The sequence below is a fragment of the Xenopus laevis genome, chromosome 6L, assembly GCF_017654675.1.
Source record: "Xenopus laevis strain J_2021 chromosome 6L, Xenopus_laevis_v10.1, whole genome shotgun sequence".
NCBI classification, from domain to species: Eukaryota; Metazoa; Chordata; class Amphibia; order Anura; family Pipidae; genus Xenopus; species Xenopus laevis.
The window spans coordinates 73,094,784-73,115,738 of NC_054381.1; the positions used below are offsets into that span (position 1 = coordinate 73,094,784).

General features: G+C 41.4%; 1 protein-coding gene across 1 annotated transcript in view; it reads left to right on the plus strand.

Annotated features, from left to right (window-relative positions):
• Window positions 1-20,955, plus strand: part of adamts16.L (ADAM metallopeptidase with thrombospondin type 1 motif 16 L homeolog) — a 152,382-nt gene that overhangs the window by 43,971 nt on the left and 87,456 nt on the right. Inside the window, exons 5-6 of the mRNA XM_018266846.2 lie at window positions 4,587-4,786; window positions 7,013-7,096. Of these exons, the coding sequence (XP_018122335.1) occupies window positions 4,587-4,786; window positions 7,013-7,096 (284 nt within the window). The remainder of the gene's footprint in view (window positions 1-4,586; window positions 4,787-7,012; window positions 7,097-20,955) is intronic.

Sequence of the window (20,955 nt, forward strand, 5' to 3'; positions counted from 1 at the left end):
ACTCCGCCTTCCACCTTGACCACCTGTTCCCATTCCCAGTCATCTGCCACCAGCCAAGTTTCTGTGAAGGCCATGTTTGAGCGTAAGAAGCCAATGTCTGACTGTCACCCCCTTGCCCGGCGTCTGACAGCTGGCTTGTCTGCACTCTTAGCCCGCCAGCTTTTACCATACCAGCTGGTGGACTCTGAGGCCTTCCGCAAATTTGTAGCAATTGGGACACCGCAGTGGAAGGTACCCAGCCGCAATTTTTTTTCTAAAAAGGGAATACCACACCTGTACCAACATGTGCAGAGCCAAGTTACCGCATCTCTGTCACTTAGTGTTGGGCCAAAGGTCCATATGACTACTGACGCATGGTCCTCCAAGCATGGTCAGGGCAGGTATGTCACCTACACTGCCCACTGGGTGAACTTGGTAATGGCTGGGAAGCAGGGAATGGGTAGCTCAACAACAACAGTGGAGTTGGTGTCACCGCCACGGATTGCACGCGGTTCTGCCACCACCTCTACTCCTCCATCGCTCTCTACCTCGTCTTCTTCTTCTTCTTACTCTGCTGCTGGGTCCTCCTTCTCCTCCTCCACACCTGTGCACCCCCAGCTCCCCCTAGGCTATTCGACGTGCCAGGTACGCCGTTGTCACGCTGTCTTGGGGATGACGTGCCTGGAAAGCAAAAACCATACCGGATCTGTACTCCTGTCATCTCTGCAGTCACAGGCCGATCGGTGGCTGACCCCACACCAACTGCAGATCGGAAAAGTGGTGTGTGACAATGGAAGCAATCTGTTGGCAGCGTTGAGACTAGGCAATTTAACACATGTGCCCTGCATGGCACATGTGTTAAATTTAATAGTCCAACGTTTTGTCTCCAAGTACCCAGGATTCCAGGACGTTCTCACCCAGTCCAGAAAGGTGTCGGCCCATTTCAGACGTTCCTACACAGCCATGGCACGCCTTGCTGACATTCAGCAGCGCTACAACATGCCAGTCAGGCGTTTGATTTCTGACAGCCAGACTCGCTGGAATTCAACGCTCCTTATGTTGGAACGTCTGCTGCAACAACAAAGGGCCGTCAACGAGTACCTTTTTGAACTGGGTGGTAGGACTGGATCTGCACAGCTGGGGATTTTTTTCCCCCGTTACTGGGTGCTTATGCGCGATGCCTGCAGGCTCATGCGACCTTTTGAAGAGGTGACAAATATGGTCAGTCGCACCGAAGGCACCATCAGCGACCTAATACCCTTCGCTTTCTTCCTGGAGCGTGCCGTGCGACGAGTGACAGATGAGGCTGTAGACCAGCGTGACGAGGAGCTGGAAGCGCACGATTTCTGGTCGGAATCACCAGAACGAACCCAGGCACCTGCTGCAACGCAGGGAGAGGTGCCAGAAGTGGAGTCAGAGGAGGAAGGTGGCTTTGTGGAGGAGGAGGAGGAGGACCAACAGGAGCAGGCTTCCCAGGGGGCTAGTGGTGACCTTTTGGGGACCCCTGGTCTTGTACGTGGCTGGGGGGAGGAGACCGTGGATGATGCAGTCCTTGATAATGAGGAAGCGGAGATGGATAGCTCTGCATCCAACCTTGTGAGAATGGGGTCTTTCATGCTGTCATGCCTGTTGAAGGACCCCCGTATCAAGAGGCTTAAGGAGAAGGACCTGTACTGGGTCGCAACGCTACTAGACCCTCGGTACAAGCATAAAGTGTCAGAAATGTTACCAACATACCACAAGTCCGAAAAGATGCGGCATTTACAAACCAGCCTGCAAAACATGTTGTACAATGCTTTTAAGGGTGATGTCACTTCAGGAACTCATCAACATTCCAGGGGCAGAGGTGCCAGTAATCCTGCCACGAGCACACCTGCAAGGACAAAGCCCTTTGGCCAGTCTGTAACGTCAGACATGCAAATGTTTTTCTGTCCAAGGCAGCGCCACAACCCTTCTGGATCCACCCTCAAAGAACGCCTCGACCGGCAGGTAGCGGACTACCTGGCATTAACTGCAGATATCGACACTCTGAGGAGCGATGAACCCCTGGACTACTGGGTGCGCAGGCTTGATCTGTGGCCAGAGCTGTCACAATTTGCCATGAACCTCTTGTCTTGCCCAGCCTCAAGTGTGCTCTCAGAAAGGACCTTCAGTGCAGCAGGAGGGATTGTAACTGAGAAGAGAACTCGCCTAGGTCACAAAAGTGTCGATTACCTGACCTTTATTAAAATGAATGAGGGGTGGATCTCGGAGGGTTACTGCACGCCGGAAGACTTGTTCTGACTTCTATGCAGCTGTCCTTCTCTTCAAGCCTCATGACTCCACACACAGCTGTCCTTTAGCGTCCTCCTCCTCCCTCTGCCACCGTTACAAACTAGGGTGCAAACCCTACTGGTTTAATTTTTTCTGGCCTCTGTGCTTCAGTGGCTGCAACCAAAAAAATGCATATTTTCTGCATTTATATGGCATAATTTTTCTGGCCTCTGTGCTTCAGTGGCTGCAACCAAAAAAATTTATATTTTCAGCATTTATATGGCATAATTTTTCTGTCAACTGTGCTTCAGTGGCTGCGACCAAAAAAATGCATATTTTCTGCATTTATATGGCATAATTTTTCTGGCCTCTGTGCTTCAGTGGCTGCAACCAAAAAAATTTATATTTTCAGCATTTATATGGCATAATTTTTCTGGCAACTGTGCTTCAGTGGCTGCGACCAAAAAAATGACTATTTTCAGCATTTATATGGCATATTTTTTCTGGCCTCTGTGCTTCAGTGGCTGTGGCCAAAAAAACTGGGCAAACAATGCCTACAAGGTCAACGACGTTGACCTTGTAGGCATTGTTTGCCCAGTTTTTTTGGCCACAGCCACTGAAGCACAGAGGCCAGAAAAAATATGCCATATAAATGCTGAAAATAGTCATTTTTTGCCATACGTTGACTCAACGTATATGGCAAAAAATGACTATTTTCAGCATTTACGTGACATATTTTTTCTGGCAACTGTGCTTCAGTGGCTGCAACCAAAAAAACTGGGCAAACAATGTCTACAAGGTCAACGTATGGCGAAAAATTACTATTTTCAGCATTTATATGGCATATTTTTTCTGGCAACTGTGCTTCAGTGGCTGCGTCCAAAAAAACTGGGCAAACAATGTCTACAAGGTCAACGTATGGCGAAAAATTACTATTTTCAGCATTTATATGGCATATTTTTTCTGGCAACTGTGCTTCAGTGGCTGCGTCCAAAAAAACTGGGCAAACAATGCCTACAAGGTCAACGTATGGCAGTTGTTTAAAGAGAACAGTAGATTACTAGCCAGCAAAGCTACCTAAGCTAAAATGTCCCTCAAATCCCTGCAGACTTCTGTCCCTCCAATACAGAGCAGTATCAAGCAGATTACTAGCCAGCAAACTTACTATCATCTGTCCCTGAAATCACTAACAGCTCTCCCCCTACACTATCTCTTCCAAGCACACACAGGCAGATTTTTCAGATACATTTTTGCCCTTGATCCCCCTCTGGCATGCCACTGTCCAGGTCGTTGCACCCTTTAAACAACTTTAAAATCATTTTTCTGGCCAGAAATGTCTTTTCTAGATGTTAAAGTTCGCCTTCCCATTGAAGTCTATGGGGTTCGCGAACCGTTCGCGAACCGCTCGCATTTTTGCGCAAGTTCGCGAATATGTTCGCGAACTTTTTTTCCGACGTTCGCTACATCCCTATTGCCTTATTCCTTAATCATCTCTTACGTTAAATCAAGACAAAATACCTCCTGCAAGAACCATATTTATTCTGTATAACTGAATGCTTAAGTTATCCAAGTGCTGACTTGATATTATTTATTATTTACCAAGGGAGAATGAAGGCAACAAAACAAACCGGAAAAAACCCAATAGATACCAATGCTGTCAATCTGCTGGATTGCATCATAACTCATAATATTATATATTGAGTTTGGTATTTTTTGATGAGTAATTGGTAATTTTTCAGTGTGTAAAAAAGCTAATATAAATGTTTATTATTATTCAAGACTTGGGGGAAGATTTATATATGGTCGAATATCGAGGGTTAATTAACCCTCGATATTCGACTGCCGAGTAAATCCTTCGACTTCGAATATCAAAGTCGAAGGATTTACCGCAAATAGTTCAATCGAACGAAGGATTTTAATCCATCGATCAAATGATTTTTCTTCAACCAAAAAATTGTTACAAAGCCTATGGGAACTTTCCTCATAGGCTAACTTTGCACCTTGGTAGGTTTTAGGTGGCGAAGTAGGGGGTCGAAGTTTTTTTGGTCGAATATTCGAACGATTTTTAGTTTGAATTGTTCCATTCGAAGTCGAAGTCGTAGTCGAAGGTCGAAGTAGCCAATTCGATGGACGAAGTAGCCAAAAAAACATTCGAAATTCGAAGGTTTTTTTATTCTATTCCTTCACTCGAGCAAAGTAAATGGGCCCCTTGATGTTGTTTTTTTGTCATAAACAATATATAACAATTAACACATGACTAACAGGAAATGCACTACCTTATTTGCTGCCCAAAAGTACAAATAAATGATGTGCTCTTCTTTCTGCTGATATTTTTAAATGTTTAATGTTAACAGATATGCCAAAACCTCCAAAAGAAGATATGTATATTTTTCCAGATGAATATTGCTACCAAGGAAGAAAGAAGCGATCACTTAATAAGTTATCAAAAAATAAACAACTAAATGTGGAAACTCTTGTGGTGGTTGACAAGAAGATGATGCAGAATCATGGCCATGAAAACATTACTACCTATGTGTTGACAATACTCAATATGGTACGAAAGCACTACTTATTGAGGTATATTGGGAAATTATCTTTACATTGTTATTCTATGTAAAGGGGTATTACGCTAAACAATGATGGTATTAGAAGTCAGTAAATATTGCGCCATTTCATCTTTTTTAATCCTCAGATTAAGTGCTCAGATTCCCCCTCTTAATGCAGTGATAATGCTTTTGATTTGATATTGCCAGATTCTGTTCAGCCTTCAACTATACTAACATAGCTTCAGTGTGCACAGTGCTAAATGGAATGTATAATGCCGCATCTCACACCTTGCCAACTCTTGCCCATCCCCACCTTATGTCACATATCCCTCCTCCATTTAGAATAGAATATCTTTTGGGCAGAGTCCCTTTACCTCTTGTATTGACTTTTGCTTGTTTTGTATATAATCTTGTTCAAGTGTATATAACTATTTATTTTTACAGTGCAGTGGAATAGGTGGTGCTTTGTGCATATGTGTTATTAATAACAGTAATAATAACCATAACAGGTGACATTGCCCTAAGGGTAAGTGCGCATTTGGTAATGCTACATGTAGAAACAGTCTAAGTGCCCACAATACCCACAGATCTCTTCAAATAAACATAAATAGACAGAAGTCTAGGTTCATTCTACACACATACAGTATAGCCACAATTTTGGGTGGCACTTTTGGGTAAAACTCAACTATGTACCACTGCCAAGATTAGCCATTCATGGACTTAAGCAGATACATAAGTCTTGCAGTCAGTTACTGTAAATTTGATTCTTCGCTGACTTGTTAGCATCTACAGTATCTACTTTGAGAAGAGTTATCTGTATTTGTCTGTTTTTATCATACATATTTTTTTTACTGTTATAGAACAGTCTGTAGAAGCAATAAACAGTGCAGAAAATGAAAAAAAAAATAACTATTTCCAAGCCTCAAAAGTAATTTATTTATTTGAGGCTGAAAATAATTGTTGTTCTTCAGATACTTAGACGTGTATGGAATCTATAACCCGATATTCAGAAAACTCTTGGAAGTTTATAGGAAGGCCAATCCTTTGTTCAATCCTCAGAATTACGGAAAGGACGTCTCCCATAGACTTCATTTTATCCAAATAGTCCACATTTTTAAAAATTATTATGTTTTTCTCTGTAATAATAAAACAGTACCTTGTACTTGAGCCAAACTAAGATATAATTAATCTTCACTGGCAGCAAAACCAACCTATTGGGTTTGTTTAATGTTTAATTGATTGAAAGGGGTGGTTCACCTTTAAGGGAACTTTTATTATGTTATAGAATGGCCAATTCTAGGCAACCTTTCAATTGGTCTTCATTACCTATTTTTAATAGTTTTATAGTTATTTGCCTTTTTTTCTGACTCTTTGCAGCTTTCAAATGGGTGTTGCTAACCCCTTCTAAAAAACAAATCCTCTGTAACGCTACATTGTTATTTCTACTTTTTATTCATCATCTTTCTATTCAGGCCTCTCCTATTCATATTCCAGTCTCTTATTCACATCAGTGCATGGTTGTTAGGGTAATTTGGCCCCTAGCTACCTGAATGCTTAAAATGCACATTGAAGAGCTGCTGAATAAAAAGCTAAATAACTCCTTAAATAATAAAAAATGAAAACCAAATACAAATTGTCTCAGAATATCATTCTCTACATCATACTGAAAGTTATCTCAAAGGTCTCAAAGGTAAACAACCCCTTTAAGGTATCAAGATCCGAATTGCAGAAAGATACATTATCCAGAAAACGCTAGGTCCTAAGCATTCTGGATAACAGGTCCCATACCTGTATTTACAGTTATCATGCACCCTTGAATGCTTCTGTCTACCTTTCTGGTATGCTTAGTTAATGTGTGACCTGTTCCTATTTATAGCATTACTACCAGGTCAACACTGCTCTAGATCCTGGCATACATATTTTAATTAAGCTACTGGAGCTTTCTTTTTTTATTTTAAGAAAAATCTATTGCAAAACTGACTGAAATGTTAGGCAGGCTACTGCTGCAAACAAAGAGTCAGCTCCACTGTTTTAAGTTTTTAGATCACGGATTACTCAATGCATGATCCTGCTGATTGAAATTTCAGCAGTGCACTTAAAGGGTTAAATGTTTGTTGTCAATTGGTCTATATCATTTTGCCAGTACAGGTTCTCTGCTCCTTTTCACAATTAAGTGAACTCAAACTAATTGTGTTTTATTTCTTTTTTCTTTTTTTTCTATTAACCTTGCATAGGTATCTGCTTTATTCAAAGATGGATCAATAGGAAGGAATATTAATATTGCCATTGTCGGTCTAATTCTTCTGGAAGATGACCAGGTATGAGAAAGATCTATAAGAAATGCTTACAAACATTAGAAATGTTTAATATTTTGTGACCCCTCCCAAAATGCCTTTAATTGTCTTTAACTAGACTTAAAGGGGTTGTTCACCTTCAAACAACTAGTTGTTATCAGATAGATCACCAGAAATAATGACTTTTTCCAATGACTTTCTATTTTCTATGTGTGACGGTTTTTCTAATATTGTAGTGTAACGTGTCATTTCTCTCCTTCTGAATCAGCTCTGGGATCCTGTAAACTGTTCTAAATGGATACATTTAGTTGATACATTTCTTATCTTTGTCCCTGCTGAGCAGAATCTCTGGGTTTCATTACAGGCAGCTGTTAGAATTGATACAATTATTGCAAATACTCCAGAGATGCTGCTGAGAAATGTATCAACTCAATGTTGCAAAATTGTAACAGTTTAGAGTCTGCTCCTGAATTACTGAGCTGCCAGACTGAAACACCAGAGACACGGTGTGAACATTCAACTTTAAACTTAGATTTCGGAAAAAACATAAAAAATAAATAATGGAAAGTAATTGAAAAAAGTCTTTATTTCTGGGGAACAATCTAAAAACAACTGATTGAAAAAAGTGTTTGGAAGGTGAACAACCCCTTTAATTATTCAGAGGTATTTAGCTGCACTTCCTGGGGCATATACGTTATTTTTTAACAGATATGATTCAATAGGTCATATTTTTAAAGTATAAAACTAGTGCTTACCAGTCTGTTGGAGTGAATTTTTTCTGCACTTATTCACTTACATGTGAAATTAAAAGGCATATTTTTTATCCATTGATAAATATGCATCCAAAAACCCCATAGAAGTGAATAGAGAGTGTTGGAATTTTAGCTCCAGTCTTTGCTTCCTCAGCAGCCTGATCCCCACTCCATGTAGGCTTAATCCTTATCCACCCAATACCCAACCCGATTTGCTGAATCCCAAGCCCTTTTATTTCATCACCCCCTTCCTTTACAAAGGGTAAGGAGGCAACCCTAATGTACATCTGTGTTGTCTGGAAGACAGCAGGAGGACCACTGGCATAAAAAAAGGATTCAAGGCAGAGTCAACACAGGAAGTATGGAAGGTTTCCCTGGAAGCTGCAGAAAAATGCTCATGCAGTAGTAACCTGGTTGTCCTGCTACTGTTTGTGATCAATCTTGTCCTGGCATAGCTGCCTCTGCTCATTCATTGCACAGTAAGTGGTTCATTTATCATGCTGTGTAAAAAATAAATTGAAACATTATGTTCATAGCAACCAATTATATCAACCAATCAGACTTTTGAAATCCAATTGCTGATTGCTCTGGGCAACATTATCAGTAATGCGTCACTCCATTTTTTATACAGCATGATAAATGGGCACTTAGTATGAAAGGGGCCTATTGAAATATTTGGACAAAGTGCTTGCATGCATGGCTGGATTTACCTTACTTGCCCCTCTAGGCCCAGCTGCTGTGCCACCCCCTATCTGTCAAGCTTTATTAAATCACAATAAAAATGTCTTTATATCTAATCCAACATAGGCAGAGAAACAGTGTATTTGTCTGGCTGCCCGCAAAGTCATGTCCTGACTTGTACACGCCAGCGTGGTTACGCGATTATTTCGAATCAGATTAGGAGATTAATCATACAATGCAGCCTGCTTGCCTCCTCTAACATCTCGTCACCCTAGGACCATGCATTTGTGATTTTTCCACAAATCCGGGCCTGCTTGCATACATTAACCCAACAACTTGCAATGCATTGTGTATAAAAACATGACAATTTGCATCCAAAAATGTCACTTTACACATTGTGCTGCTTTCATAGATGAGCATTTATTTATTTTTCCTATTTCATATCTAAACCACAAAATTCATAGCCAAATGTATGCCTGACCTTAAACTCTCCAACTGGAGAGGACATGGACTTACAGTATATACAGAGGGCTTATATACAGTGTGTTACTTTTAAACCGTCCAATCCTTTTATCAGATTAGTAGCTCTTCTTTGGACTTTGTCTATTTCATTAATATCCTTTTTCAATGATTGGAACCCAAAACTGCACTGCATATGTTAGTTCAGATCTTACCTGTGCTTTGTAAAGAGGGAGGATGACCCCTTCCTCCCTTAAATCTTTACCCCTTTTCACACAGGGAAAAACCTTGCTGTCCCTTCCTGCTGCTGATTTGCTGCTGCTGACTGGCATTTTTTTCGCTAGAACTAAGTTTATAATCCACAAGTAATTTAGAGTATAAATGACTTTCATCTGCTACTTAGCTGTCCACTCTGCCAGTGATCTCTATTATGATCTACACTTCATAAAGCAATGTTGGTTATTATTTTTAATTCCATTTTCAATAACATACATGATCCCTTAAAAACCTTCAAATAAATAGCTTGCCCACAACAAATGTCACACTTCCAGATCAGTATTTACCTGTATTCAGATCCTTGAAGTATATAAACGTCCCTGCATGCATTTTTCAAAGCACAACTGACAACCGACAAGTTATCAAATAGCAGACAAACTATTCTATATATATAACAAAAAGAAAAAGAAAATTGTTAGGTTGAATAATAATTAAATTAATTAATTAAAATGTAAAGAGAAATAAAAACAAATACACAATACATAGTAACATAGTGAGCTAGGTTGAAAAAAGACACATGTCCATCAAGTTCAACCCTTTAAGTCTACAATGAAAAAGGTTTATTTTTTTTTACTTTTTATGAACTGCTCCCACTTCCATGCAGGACTTCAATCTAAAAATTGTCTTCAAACAATTCCACATTGTATAATGCACATTTTGTAAGTATGTTTGCTGATGACATTAAACTATGTAGAATAGTTACCTTTAATGGCAAATTCTCTGTATACGCTGACAAAATTGAAATAGTAAAAGTGGCAAAAGTACTAAATGCAATGCTAGAAATAGAGAGTACCTTGAGAAAGGCAACTGAGTTAATAAAAGCAAAAGAGGATATAATTTATGAAGAAAGGTAAACAAACTGGCATTGTTCACGTGGGATAAGAGATATTTAACCCCCTTCACTGACCGCTGATTTGGCACTTTTCTAACAGTTTTTGAACATTCTGTGCTCTTTCACTGTAGGGGCATCTCCTGGAGGAAGTTTTAGTTTTTCTAGGAAAACTATACATTGTTTTTTTCCAGGGCAACCTAAGCTTTCACAATATGCTAGAAATTTTGTGTTATACCACTTCTGTAACAACATACCTCCAAAACATTTTGAAAGTACATAGAACATAGAACAGCTAAATTGACCACGCCCCTTTCCGTGGAAACACTCCCTAATTACTAGGGATGTATCGAACGTCGGAAAAAAAGTTCGCGAACATATTCGCGAACTTGCGCAAAAACGCGAGCGGTTCGCGAACGGTTCGCGAACCCCATAGACTTCAATGGGAAGGCGAACTTTAACATCTAAAAAAAAAATTTCTGGCCAGAAAAATGATTTTAAAGTTGTTTAAAGGGTGCAACGACCTGGACAGTGGCATGCCAGAGGGGGATCAAGGGCAAAAATGTATCTGAAAAATCTGCCTGTGTGTGCTTGGAAGAGATAGTGTAGGGGGAGAGCTGTTAGTGATTTCAGGGACAGATGATAGTAAGTTTGCTGGCTAGTAATCTGCTTGATACTGCTCTGTATTGGAGGGACAGAAGTCTGCAGGGATTTGAGGGACATTTTAGCTTAGGTAGCTTTGCTGGCTAGTAATCTACTGTTCTCTTTAAACAACTGCCATACGTTGACCTTGTAGGCATTGTTTGCCCAGTTTTTTTGGACGCAGCCACTGAAGCACAGTTGCCAGAAAAAATATGCCATATAAATGCTGAAAATAGTCATTTTTCGCCATACGTTGACCTTGTAGACATTGTTTGCCCAGTTTTTTTGGTTGCAGCCACTGAAGCACAGTTGCCAGAAAAAATATGCCATATAAATGCTGAAAATAGTCATTTTTCGCCATACGTTGACCTTGTAGACATTGTTTGCCCAGTTTTTTTGGTTGCAGCCACTGAAGCACAGTTGCCAGAAAAAATATGCCATATAAATGCTGAAAATAGTCATTTTTTGCCATACGTTGACCTTGTAGGCATTGTTTGCCCAGTTTTTTTGGTCGCAGCCACTGAAGCACAGTTGCCAGAAAAAATATGCCATATAAATGCTGAAAATAGTAATTTTTTGCCATATACGTTGAGTCAACGTATGGCAAAAAATGACTATTTTCAGCATTTATATGGCATATTTTTTCTGGCCTCTGTGCTTCAGTGGCTGCGGCCAAAAAAACTGGGCAAACAATGCCTACAAGGTCAACGTCGTTGACCTTGTAGGCATTGTTTGCCCAGTTTTTTTGGCCGCAGCCACTGAAGCACAGAGGCCAGAAAAAATATGCCATATAAATGCTGAAAATAGTCATTTTTTGCCATACGTTGACTCAACGTATATGGCAAAAAATGACTATTTTCAGCATTTATATGGCATATTTTTTCTGGCCTCTGTGCTTCAGTGGCTGCGGCCAAAAAAACTGGGCAAACAATGCCTACAAGGTCAACGTCGTTGACCTTGTAGGCATTGTTTGCCCAGTTTTTTTGGCCGCAGCCACTGAAGCACAGAGGCCAGAAAAAATATGCCATATAAATGCTGAAAATAGTCATTTTTTTGGTCGCAGCCACTGAAGCACAGTTGCCAGAAAAATTATGCCATATAAATGCTGAAAATATGCATTTTTTTGGTTGCAGCCACTGAAGCACAGAGGCCAGAAAAATTATGCCATATAAATGCTGAAAATATGCATTTTTTTGGTTGCAGCCACTGAAGCACAGAGGCCAGAAAAATTATGCCATATAAATGCTGAAAATATAAATTTTTTTGGTTGCAGCCACTGAAGCACAGAGGCCAGAAAAATTATGCCATATAAATGCTGAAAATATGCATTTTTTTGGTTGCAGCCACTGAAGCACAGAGGCCAGAAAAATTATGCCATATAAATGCAGAAAATATGCATTTTTTGGACGCAGCCACTGAAGCACAGTTGCCAGAAAAAATATGCCATATAAATGCTGAAAATAGTCATTTTTTGCCATACGTTGACCTTGTAGACATTGTTTGCCCAGTTTTTTTGGTTGCAGCCACTGAAGCACAGAGGCCAGAAAAAATTAAACCAGTAGGGTTTGCACCCTAGTTTGTAACGGTGGCGGAGGGAGGAGGAGGACGCTAAAGGACAGCTGTGTGTGGAGTCATGAGGCTTGAAGAGAAGGACAGCTGCATAGAAGTCAGAACAAGTCTTCCGGCGTGCAGTAACCCTCCGAGATCCACCCCTCATTCATTTTAATAAAGGTCAGGTAATCGACACTTTTGTGACCTAGGCGAGTTCTCTTCTCAGTTACAATCCCTCCTGCTGCACTGAAGGTCCTTTCTGAGAGCACACTTGAGGCTGGGCAAGACAAGAGGTTCATGGCAAATTGTGACAGCTCTGGCCACAGATCAAGCCTGCGCACCCAGTAGTCCAGGGGTTCATCGCTCCTCAGAGTGTCGATATCTGCAGTTAATGCCAGGTAGTCCGCTACCTGCCGGTCGAGGCGTTCTTTGAGGGTGGATCCAGAAGGGTTGTGGCGCTGCCTTGGACAGAAAAACATTTGCATGTCTGACGTTACAGACTGGCCAAAGGGCTTTGTCCTTGCAGGTGTGCTCGTGGCAGGATTACTGGCACCTCTGCCCCTGGAATGTTGATGAGTTCCTGAAGTGACATCACCCTTAAAAGCATTGTACAACATGTTTTGCAGGCTGGTTTGTAAATGCCGCATCTTTTCGGACTTGTGGTATGTTGGTAACATTTCTGACACTTTATGCTTGTACCGAGGGTCTAGTAGCGTTGCGACCCAGTACAGGTCCTTCTCCTTAAGCCTCTTGATACGGGGGTCCTTCAACAGGCATGACAGCATGAAAGACCCCATTCTCACAAGGTTGGATGCAGAGCTATCCATCTCCGCTTCCTCATTATCAAGGACTGCATCATCCACGGTCTCCTCCCCCAGCCACGTACAAGACCAGGGGTCCCCAAAAGGTCACCACTAGCCCCCTGGGAAGCCTGCTCCTGTTGGTCCTCCTCCTCCACAAAGCCACCTTCCTCCTCTGACTCCACTTCTGGCACCTCTCCCTGCGTTGCAGCAGGTGCCTGGGTTCGTTCTGGTGATTCCGACCAGAAATCGTGCGCTTCCAGCTCCTCGTCACGCTGGTCTACAGCCTCATCTGTCACTCGTCGCACGGCACGCTCCAGGAATAAAGCGAAGGGTATTAGGTCGCTGATGGTGCCTTCGGTGCGACTGACCATATTTGTCACCTCTTCAAAAGGTCGCATGAGCCTGCAGGCATCGCGCATAAGCACCCAGTAACGGGGGAAAAAAATCCCCAGCTGTGCAGATCCAGTCCTACCACCCAGTTCAAAAAGGTACTCGTTGACGGCCCTTTGTTGTTGCAGCAGACGTTCCAACATAAGGAGCGTTGAATTCCAGCGAGTCTGGCTGTCAGAAATCAAACGCCTGACTGGCATGTTGTAGCACTGCTGAATGTCAGCAAGGCGTACCATGGCTGTGTAGGAACGTCTGAAATGGGCCGACACCTTTCTGGACTGGGTGAGAACGTCCTGGAATCCTGGGTACTTGGAGACAAAACGTTGGACTATTAAATTTAACACATGTGCCATGCAGGGCACATGTGTTAAATTGCCTAGTCTCAACGCTGCCAACAGATTGCTTCCATTGTCACACACCACTTTTCCGATCTGCAGTTGGTGTGGGGTCAGCCACCGATCGGCCTGTGACTGCAGAGATGACAGGAGTACAGATCCGGTATGGTTTTTGCTTTCCAGGCACGTCATCCCCAAGACAGCGTGACAACGGCGTACCTGGCACGTCGAATAGCCTAGGGGGAGCTGGGGGTGCACAGGTGTGGAGGAGGAGAAGGAGGACCCAGCAGCAGAGTAAGAAGAAGAAGAAGACGAGGTAGAGAGCGATGGAGGAGTAGAGGTGGTGGCAGAACCGCGTGCAATCCGTGGCGGTGACACCAACTCCACTGTTGTTGTTGAGCTACCCATTCCCTGCTTCCCAGCCATTACCAAGTTCACCCAGTGGGCAGTGTAGGTGACATACCTGCCCTGACCATGCTTGGAGGACCATGCGTCAGTAGTCATATGGACCTTTGGCCCAACACTAAGTGACAGAGATGCGGTAACTTGGCTCTGCACATGTTGGTACAGGTGTGGTATTCCCTTTTTAGAAAAAAAATTGCGGCTGGGTACCTTCCACTGCGGTGTCCCAATTGCTACAAATTTGCGGAAGGCCTCAGAGTCCACCAGCTGGTATGGTAAAAGCTGGCGGGCTAAGAGTGCAGACAAGCCAGCTGTCAGACGCCGGGCAAGGGGGTGACAGTCAGACATTGGCTTCTTACGCTCAAACATGGCCTTCACAGAAACTTGGCTGGTGGCAGATGACTGGGAATGGGAACAGGTGGTCAAGGTGGAAGGCGGAGTGGAGGGTGGTTCAGACGGGTCAAGGAGAGCAGAGGTAGAGCAGTAAGATGCTGGACCAGAAGGAGTGTGGCTTTTAGTTTGCCTGTTGCCTTTGAGGTGTTGCTCCCAAAGTGCTTTGTGCTTGCCGCTCATGTGCCTTCGCATAGAAGTTGTACCTATGTGGCTGTTGGGCTTACCAAGGCTCAGTTTCTGACTGCACTCATTGCAAATTACAATGCTTTTGTCAGAGGCACACACATTAAAAAAATCCCACACTGCTGACTTTTTGGAAGTGTGCGATCTGGCGGTAACAGTAGAAGTTGGCGGCAATGGCGGGTGCGTTGGCCGGCTGAACACAGGTGCCGATACATGTTGTTGCCCTACTGATCCCTGCGGGCTGTCCTCCCTGCTTCTTCTAAGTCTTATTCTCCTACTGCCTCTCTGACTCTCCGTCTCTCCATCTGAACTACCCTCCTCTTGCTCTCTTCTACTAGGCACCCACAAAACATCAATCTCCTCATCATCATTCTCCTCAGATGCATCAATTTCTTCTGACACATCACAGAAGGAAGCAGCAGCGGGGACCTCCTCCTCATCACTCATTATGTCCATCTCTGTCGTGTTCTCTGCCAGAATTAAATCTGGTGTAAGGTCCTCATCTCCTTCATCTTCTTCTGGCAATAATGGTTGCGCATTACTCAGTTCAAGAAACTCATGGGAAAATAACTCCTCTGACCCCAGTGAAGAAGGGGCACCGGTGGTGGAGGAAGTGTTACGTGGGGTGGCCATAGCAGTGGAGGATGAGGAGGATGTTGTGGTAAAGTTAGAAACGGTAGAGGATGGGGTGTGCTGTGTAAGCCAGTCAACTACCTCTTCAGCATTTTGGGAGTTCAGGGTCATTGGCTTTTTAAAACTGGGCAATTTGCTAGGGCCACAGGATTGCATAGCAGCACGGCCCCTAGCACGGCCTCTGCGTGGCGGCCTGCCTTTGCCTGGCATTATTTTTTAAAAAACAACAACAACAACAAAAACTCAGTTGGTTTTTCTGGAAACGATAATACACACAGCTAGATGGCGGGTTGAAGAAAACAGTGTGCAAATAATGCCTACAAGGTCAACGTATACACTACTACAGCGGTGGATACGGATTACGTAAAATATATTATGGCTGCTTGAAAAAAGTCACTCCGGTGTTTTTTCTGGAGACGGTAATATTATGGATATTTAGACAGAATGTGAACAAGGTCACACAGCTAGATGGCGGGTTGAAGAAAACAGTGTGCAAATAATGCCTACAAGGTCAACGTATACACTACTACAGCGGTGGATACGGATTACGTAAAATATATTATGGCTGCTTGAAAAAAGTCACTCCGGTGTTTTTTCTGGAGACGGTAATATTATGGATATTTAGACAGAATGTGAACAAGGTCACACAGCTAGATGGCGGGTTGAAGAAAACACTGTGCAAATAATGCCTACAAGGTCAACGTATACACTACTACAGCGGTGGATACGGATTACGTAAAATATATTATGGCTGCTTGAAAAAAGTCACTCCGGTGTTTTTTCTGGAGACGGTAATATTATGGATATTTAGACAGAATGTGAACAAGGTCACACAGCTAGATGGGCGGGTTGAAGAAAACACTGTGCAAATAATGCCTACAAGGTCAACGTATACACTACTACAGCGGTGGATACGGATTACATAAAATATATTATGGCTGCTTGAAAAAAGTCACTCCGGTGTTTTTTCTGGAGACGGTAATATTATGGATATTTAGACAGAATGTGAACAAGGTCACACAGCTAGATGGCGGGTTGAAGAAAACAGTGTGCAAATAATGCCTACAAGGTCAACGTATACACTACTACAGCGGTGGATACGGATTACGTAAAATATATGAATGCTGCTTGAAAAAAGTGACTCCGGTGTTTTTTCTGGAGACGGTAATATTATGGATATTTAGACAGAATGTGAACAAGGTCACACAGCTAGATGGCGGGTTGAAGAAAACACTGTGCAAATAATGCCTACAAGGTCAACGTATACACTACTACAGCGGTGGATACGGATTACGTAAAATATATTATGGCTGCTTGAAAAAAGTCACTCCGGTGTTTTTTCTGGAGACGGTAATATTATGGATATTTAGACAGAATGTGAACAAGGTCACACAGCTAGATGGCGGGTTGAAGAAAACACTGTGCAAATAATGCCTACAAGGTCAACGTATACACTACTACAGCGGTGGATACGGATTACGTAAAATATATTATGGCTGCTTGAAAAAAGTCACTCCGGTGTTTTTTCTGGAGACGGTAATATTATGGATATTTAGACAGAATGTGAACAAGGTCACACAGCTAGATGGCGGGTTGAAGAAAACAGTGTGCAAATAATGCCTACAAGGTCAACGTATACACTACTACAGCGGTGGATACGGATTACGTAAAATATATTATGGCTGCTTGAAAAAAGTCACTCCGGTGTTTTTTCTGGAGACGGTAATATTATGGATATTTAGACAGAATGTGAACAAGGTCACACAGCTAGATGGCGGGTTGAAGAAAACAGTGTGCAAATAATGCCTACAAGGTCAACGTATACACTACTACAGCGGTGGATACGGATTACGTAAAATATATTATGGCTGCTTGAAAAAAGTCACTCCGGTGTTTTTTCTGGAGACGGTAATATTATGGATATTTAGACAGAATGTGAACAAGGTCACACAGCTAGATGGCGGGTTGAAGAAAACACTGTGCAAATAATGCCTACAAGGTCAACGTATACACTACTACAGCGGTGGATACGGATTACGTAAAATATATTATGGCTGCTTGAAAAAAGTCACTCCGGTGTTTTTTCTGGAGACGGTAATATTATGGATATTTAGACAGAATGTGAACAAGGTCACACAGCTAGATGGCGGGTTGAAGAAAACACTGTGCAAATAATGCCTACAGGGCAAATAATGCCTAAAAGGTCAACTTATACACTACTACAGCGGTAGTAAAATAAAAAAAAGTAAAATAAAAAAAAATGAATATTAAAAAAAAAAAATTAAAGTTGGTGCTGCTGAACTACTAGGAGCAGCAGATTAGCACACCAGTCCCACTCCCCAACACTGCTAGACTAATAGCACTGGGCTCTTATAGTAGTAGTAGTAGTAGTAGTAAAACAACAAAAAAATAAATAAAAGCAGTCCTTACAAGGACTACTGTTATTGCAGCAGTCAGCAGATGAGATCAGAAGCAGGACAGCTGCCCACTGCAGCTACATACAGAGCACTGCAGTAGAAGGTAGATTACTAGCCAGCAAAGCTACCTAAGCTAAAATGTCCCTCAAACCCCTGCAGACTTCTGTCCCTCCAATAACAGAGCAGTATCAAAACGATTACTAGCCAGCAAACTTTCAACTGTCCCTGAAATCACTAACAGGCAGCAGCTCTCTCCCTACACTATCTCTTCAGCACACACAGGCAGAGTGAAAAAACGCTGCAGGGCTTCGGTTTTTATAGGGAAGGGGAGTGGTCCAGGGGAGAGCTTCCTGATTGGCTGCCATGTACCTGCTGGTCTGGGGTGAGAGGGCAAAAAAAAGCGCCAACAATGGCGAACCCAAAATGGCGAACGTCGCGCGACGTTCGCGAACTTCCGGCGAGCGCGAACACCCGATGTTCGCGCGAACAAGTTCGCCGGCGAACAGTTCGCGACATCTCTACTAATTACCATGTTCATTTTGGCAGGTTATGAAAGTTTGAAAAATATTTCTCCTTACCTAAACTGTTTTTTTGTGTCTCAAAATTGTTACAAAGTATCTTATTTGCACCTGTTAGGTGTTCAGTGCTCTCTGCTAAAAGCCAATTAAGTGAGAAACTTTGTTTCTTTTTCTGGCTGTTCAGTGCATATAAAATAGGGACTTTCTACTACAAATGAGGGACAGCAGGTTGAGCTGTCAAAAGAGGGACTGTCCCTCCGATAAAGGGACAGTTGGGAGGTATGGAACAGTTATAGTTTTCTAAATGTTTAAAAAATCCTTAATATAAACACAAAAAATGCAGAAACAAAGTTTATTTTATGCACAAAAATACTTGCCACTAAGATCAATGCAGAAATGTCCATAAGAAATCCATATTTGCCAGTAAGATCCCTGCAAAAATGTCCAATAACCACTCCATTAATTGCAGGCTTGCCAATAAAATCACTTCCGACATGGCCATGAGAACTTCATTAACCTAACCTGAGACTTGCAAGTAAGATCACTACAGAAATGACAACTCTATTAACCCCAGACTTGCCAGTAATATCACTGCTGAAATGGCCATAAGTATGCTATTAGCCACATACTTACCAGTAATATCAAATGCTGTTTCTCTTCTCTCTCTATATAGCTGTAATACGAGTAAAAAAACAAACAACGGTGCCCATGTGTTCCAAAGTGGAACACATGGCCATCTTTGATGTATTCAAGTAAAAAAAAATGTGCAGTGCAATGTGGGATAGACTGGGAGAGGGTGTGGTGCTGACCTTGGGAATGTTACCCCACAACAACCCAGCCCACGTGCTATGCCCAGTGTGGGCCAGCATCAACTGCAGCAACAGGCAGCATTGGGTTGCAGTGAGTAACCTGGCACACTCATGTGTGAAATTAGAGCTCACCACAGAAAAACTCACCTGCTTTCTATGGGATTTTTAGAATCATTTACCAGTTTAACATTTGATAAATAAGCTAATAAAAATCCCATATAAAGAATAGAAAGTGAGTGAAAGTTTCTATGGTTAACTCTAATTTCACACTTTTATAAATCTGCACCTCTTCTATGTGGTTGCACATATGCAGAGATCTGTTCCATCAAAGACCAGGAAGATTATTTTCCTATTATATTTTTTTTATTATGCGCCCCTTGGGCTGTTTATTATATACAGCATATTTCTTAAAGTAAAACAACGTTTATCTACTATGTTTGGAGTTTTTTCATATAACTACTGAGATGGTACTTAAAGTTGGATTTTTAACATAAATATGACTATTCTCAATGTCAATAATGTAACATTAGTAGTAATGGGGTTTCACTAACTTTCTTTATTAAATTGTCTCGTAAAACTACAGTACACACAAGGATAAAATTGATTGTTTAAAAAAAGAAGAGAAGAGACAAAGAACCTTGTTTGTGACTGCGACTTCGCAGTCACAAACAAGGTTCTTTGTCTCTTCTCTTCTTTTTTTAAACAATAATGTAACATTAGACTACACCATATTTCAGATTCAATATACTTACACATAATAGCATGGATCATTCATTTTAATGGTTGGGATACAAAGCACCCAGACATTATCTGTTGGTGGTCAGATTTATTAGTTGTATTTTATTAGTGTGTGTTTTTTAAAAAAAAGTTAAATATATGATATAGATGGTCAGGGTTGGACTAGGGGACCCTGACCATCGATTTTTGAATTTTATCATGTACTGTCCCTTTAAGAATTAAAATTTGACTGTTTGTCATCTAAATCCTGCCAAAGTGGTGTTTTAGCCTATGGGGTATGTCCTACAATCAATCTGGAGTAATTTGGTGGACTCCTGAAAATGTAATTTCAATGCTATTCAACCGAATTTAAAAAAAACATTTTTTTTTTGATAAATTTTGTAAAATTAGTCAGTTCAGTTTAGTTCATGGGAGTTTTTAGGATCTCCCATGAACTCGAAATTTGACCCTTGATAAATCTGCCCCTTAGTATGTTATGGAATGACTAATTGTAAGCAACTTTTCAATTGGTCTTCATTTTTTCTTTTTTTTTTAATTATTTGCCGCCTTCTTTTGACTCTTTCCTGCTTTAAAATAGAGGTCACTAAATCCATCTAAAAAACAAATGCTCTGTAATGTATATGTATCATATACTTTAATGTGTTTCACAAATTTTTCAACATAATGGGACATATTCACTCATACCTAATGCCTATTTTAGCTACTAGTACTGTGACTAATGATCGTAATTGAGCTCTCTTATTTTTGTAATACAGGCATATCTTTGTATTTACAAAACTGCAAATTTTTACATATTCCTTTGAAATCTGTGAAATTTAAAGCTGTACATTAGCTTTAAAAGAATATCATCTTTTTTTATCTGTAAGTGGAGTCTGACCGTTCTGTTATTACCTTTACCTCAGTCTATGTTCTAAAATGATCCCTGTTTCTTTGCCAGTTTAATTATTTTCCATTTAAAACCACTTCTTTACCCCTTGAATAGAGTCCAGTCTCCAAACAATGTGAGATCTTTATCTTTTGATCGTACACCTGTGTTAAATGTAGTTAATGTGATTTTTTTTTGCCCCTGAAA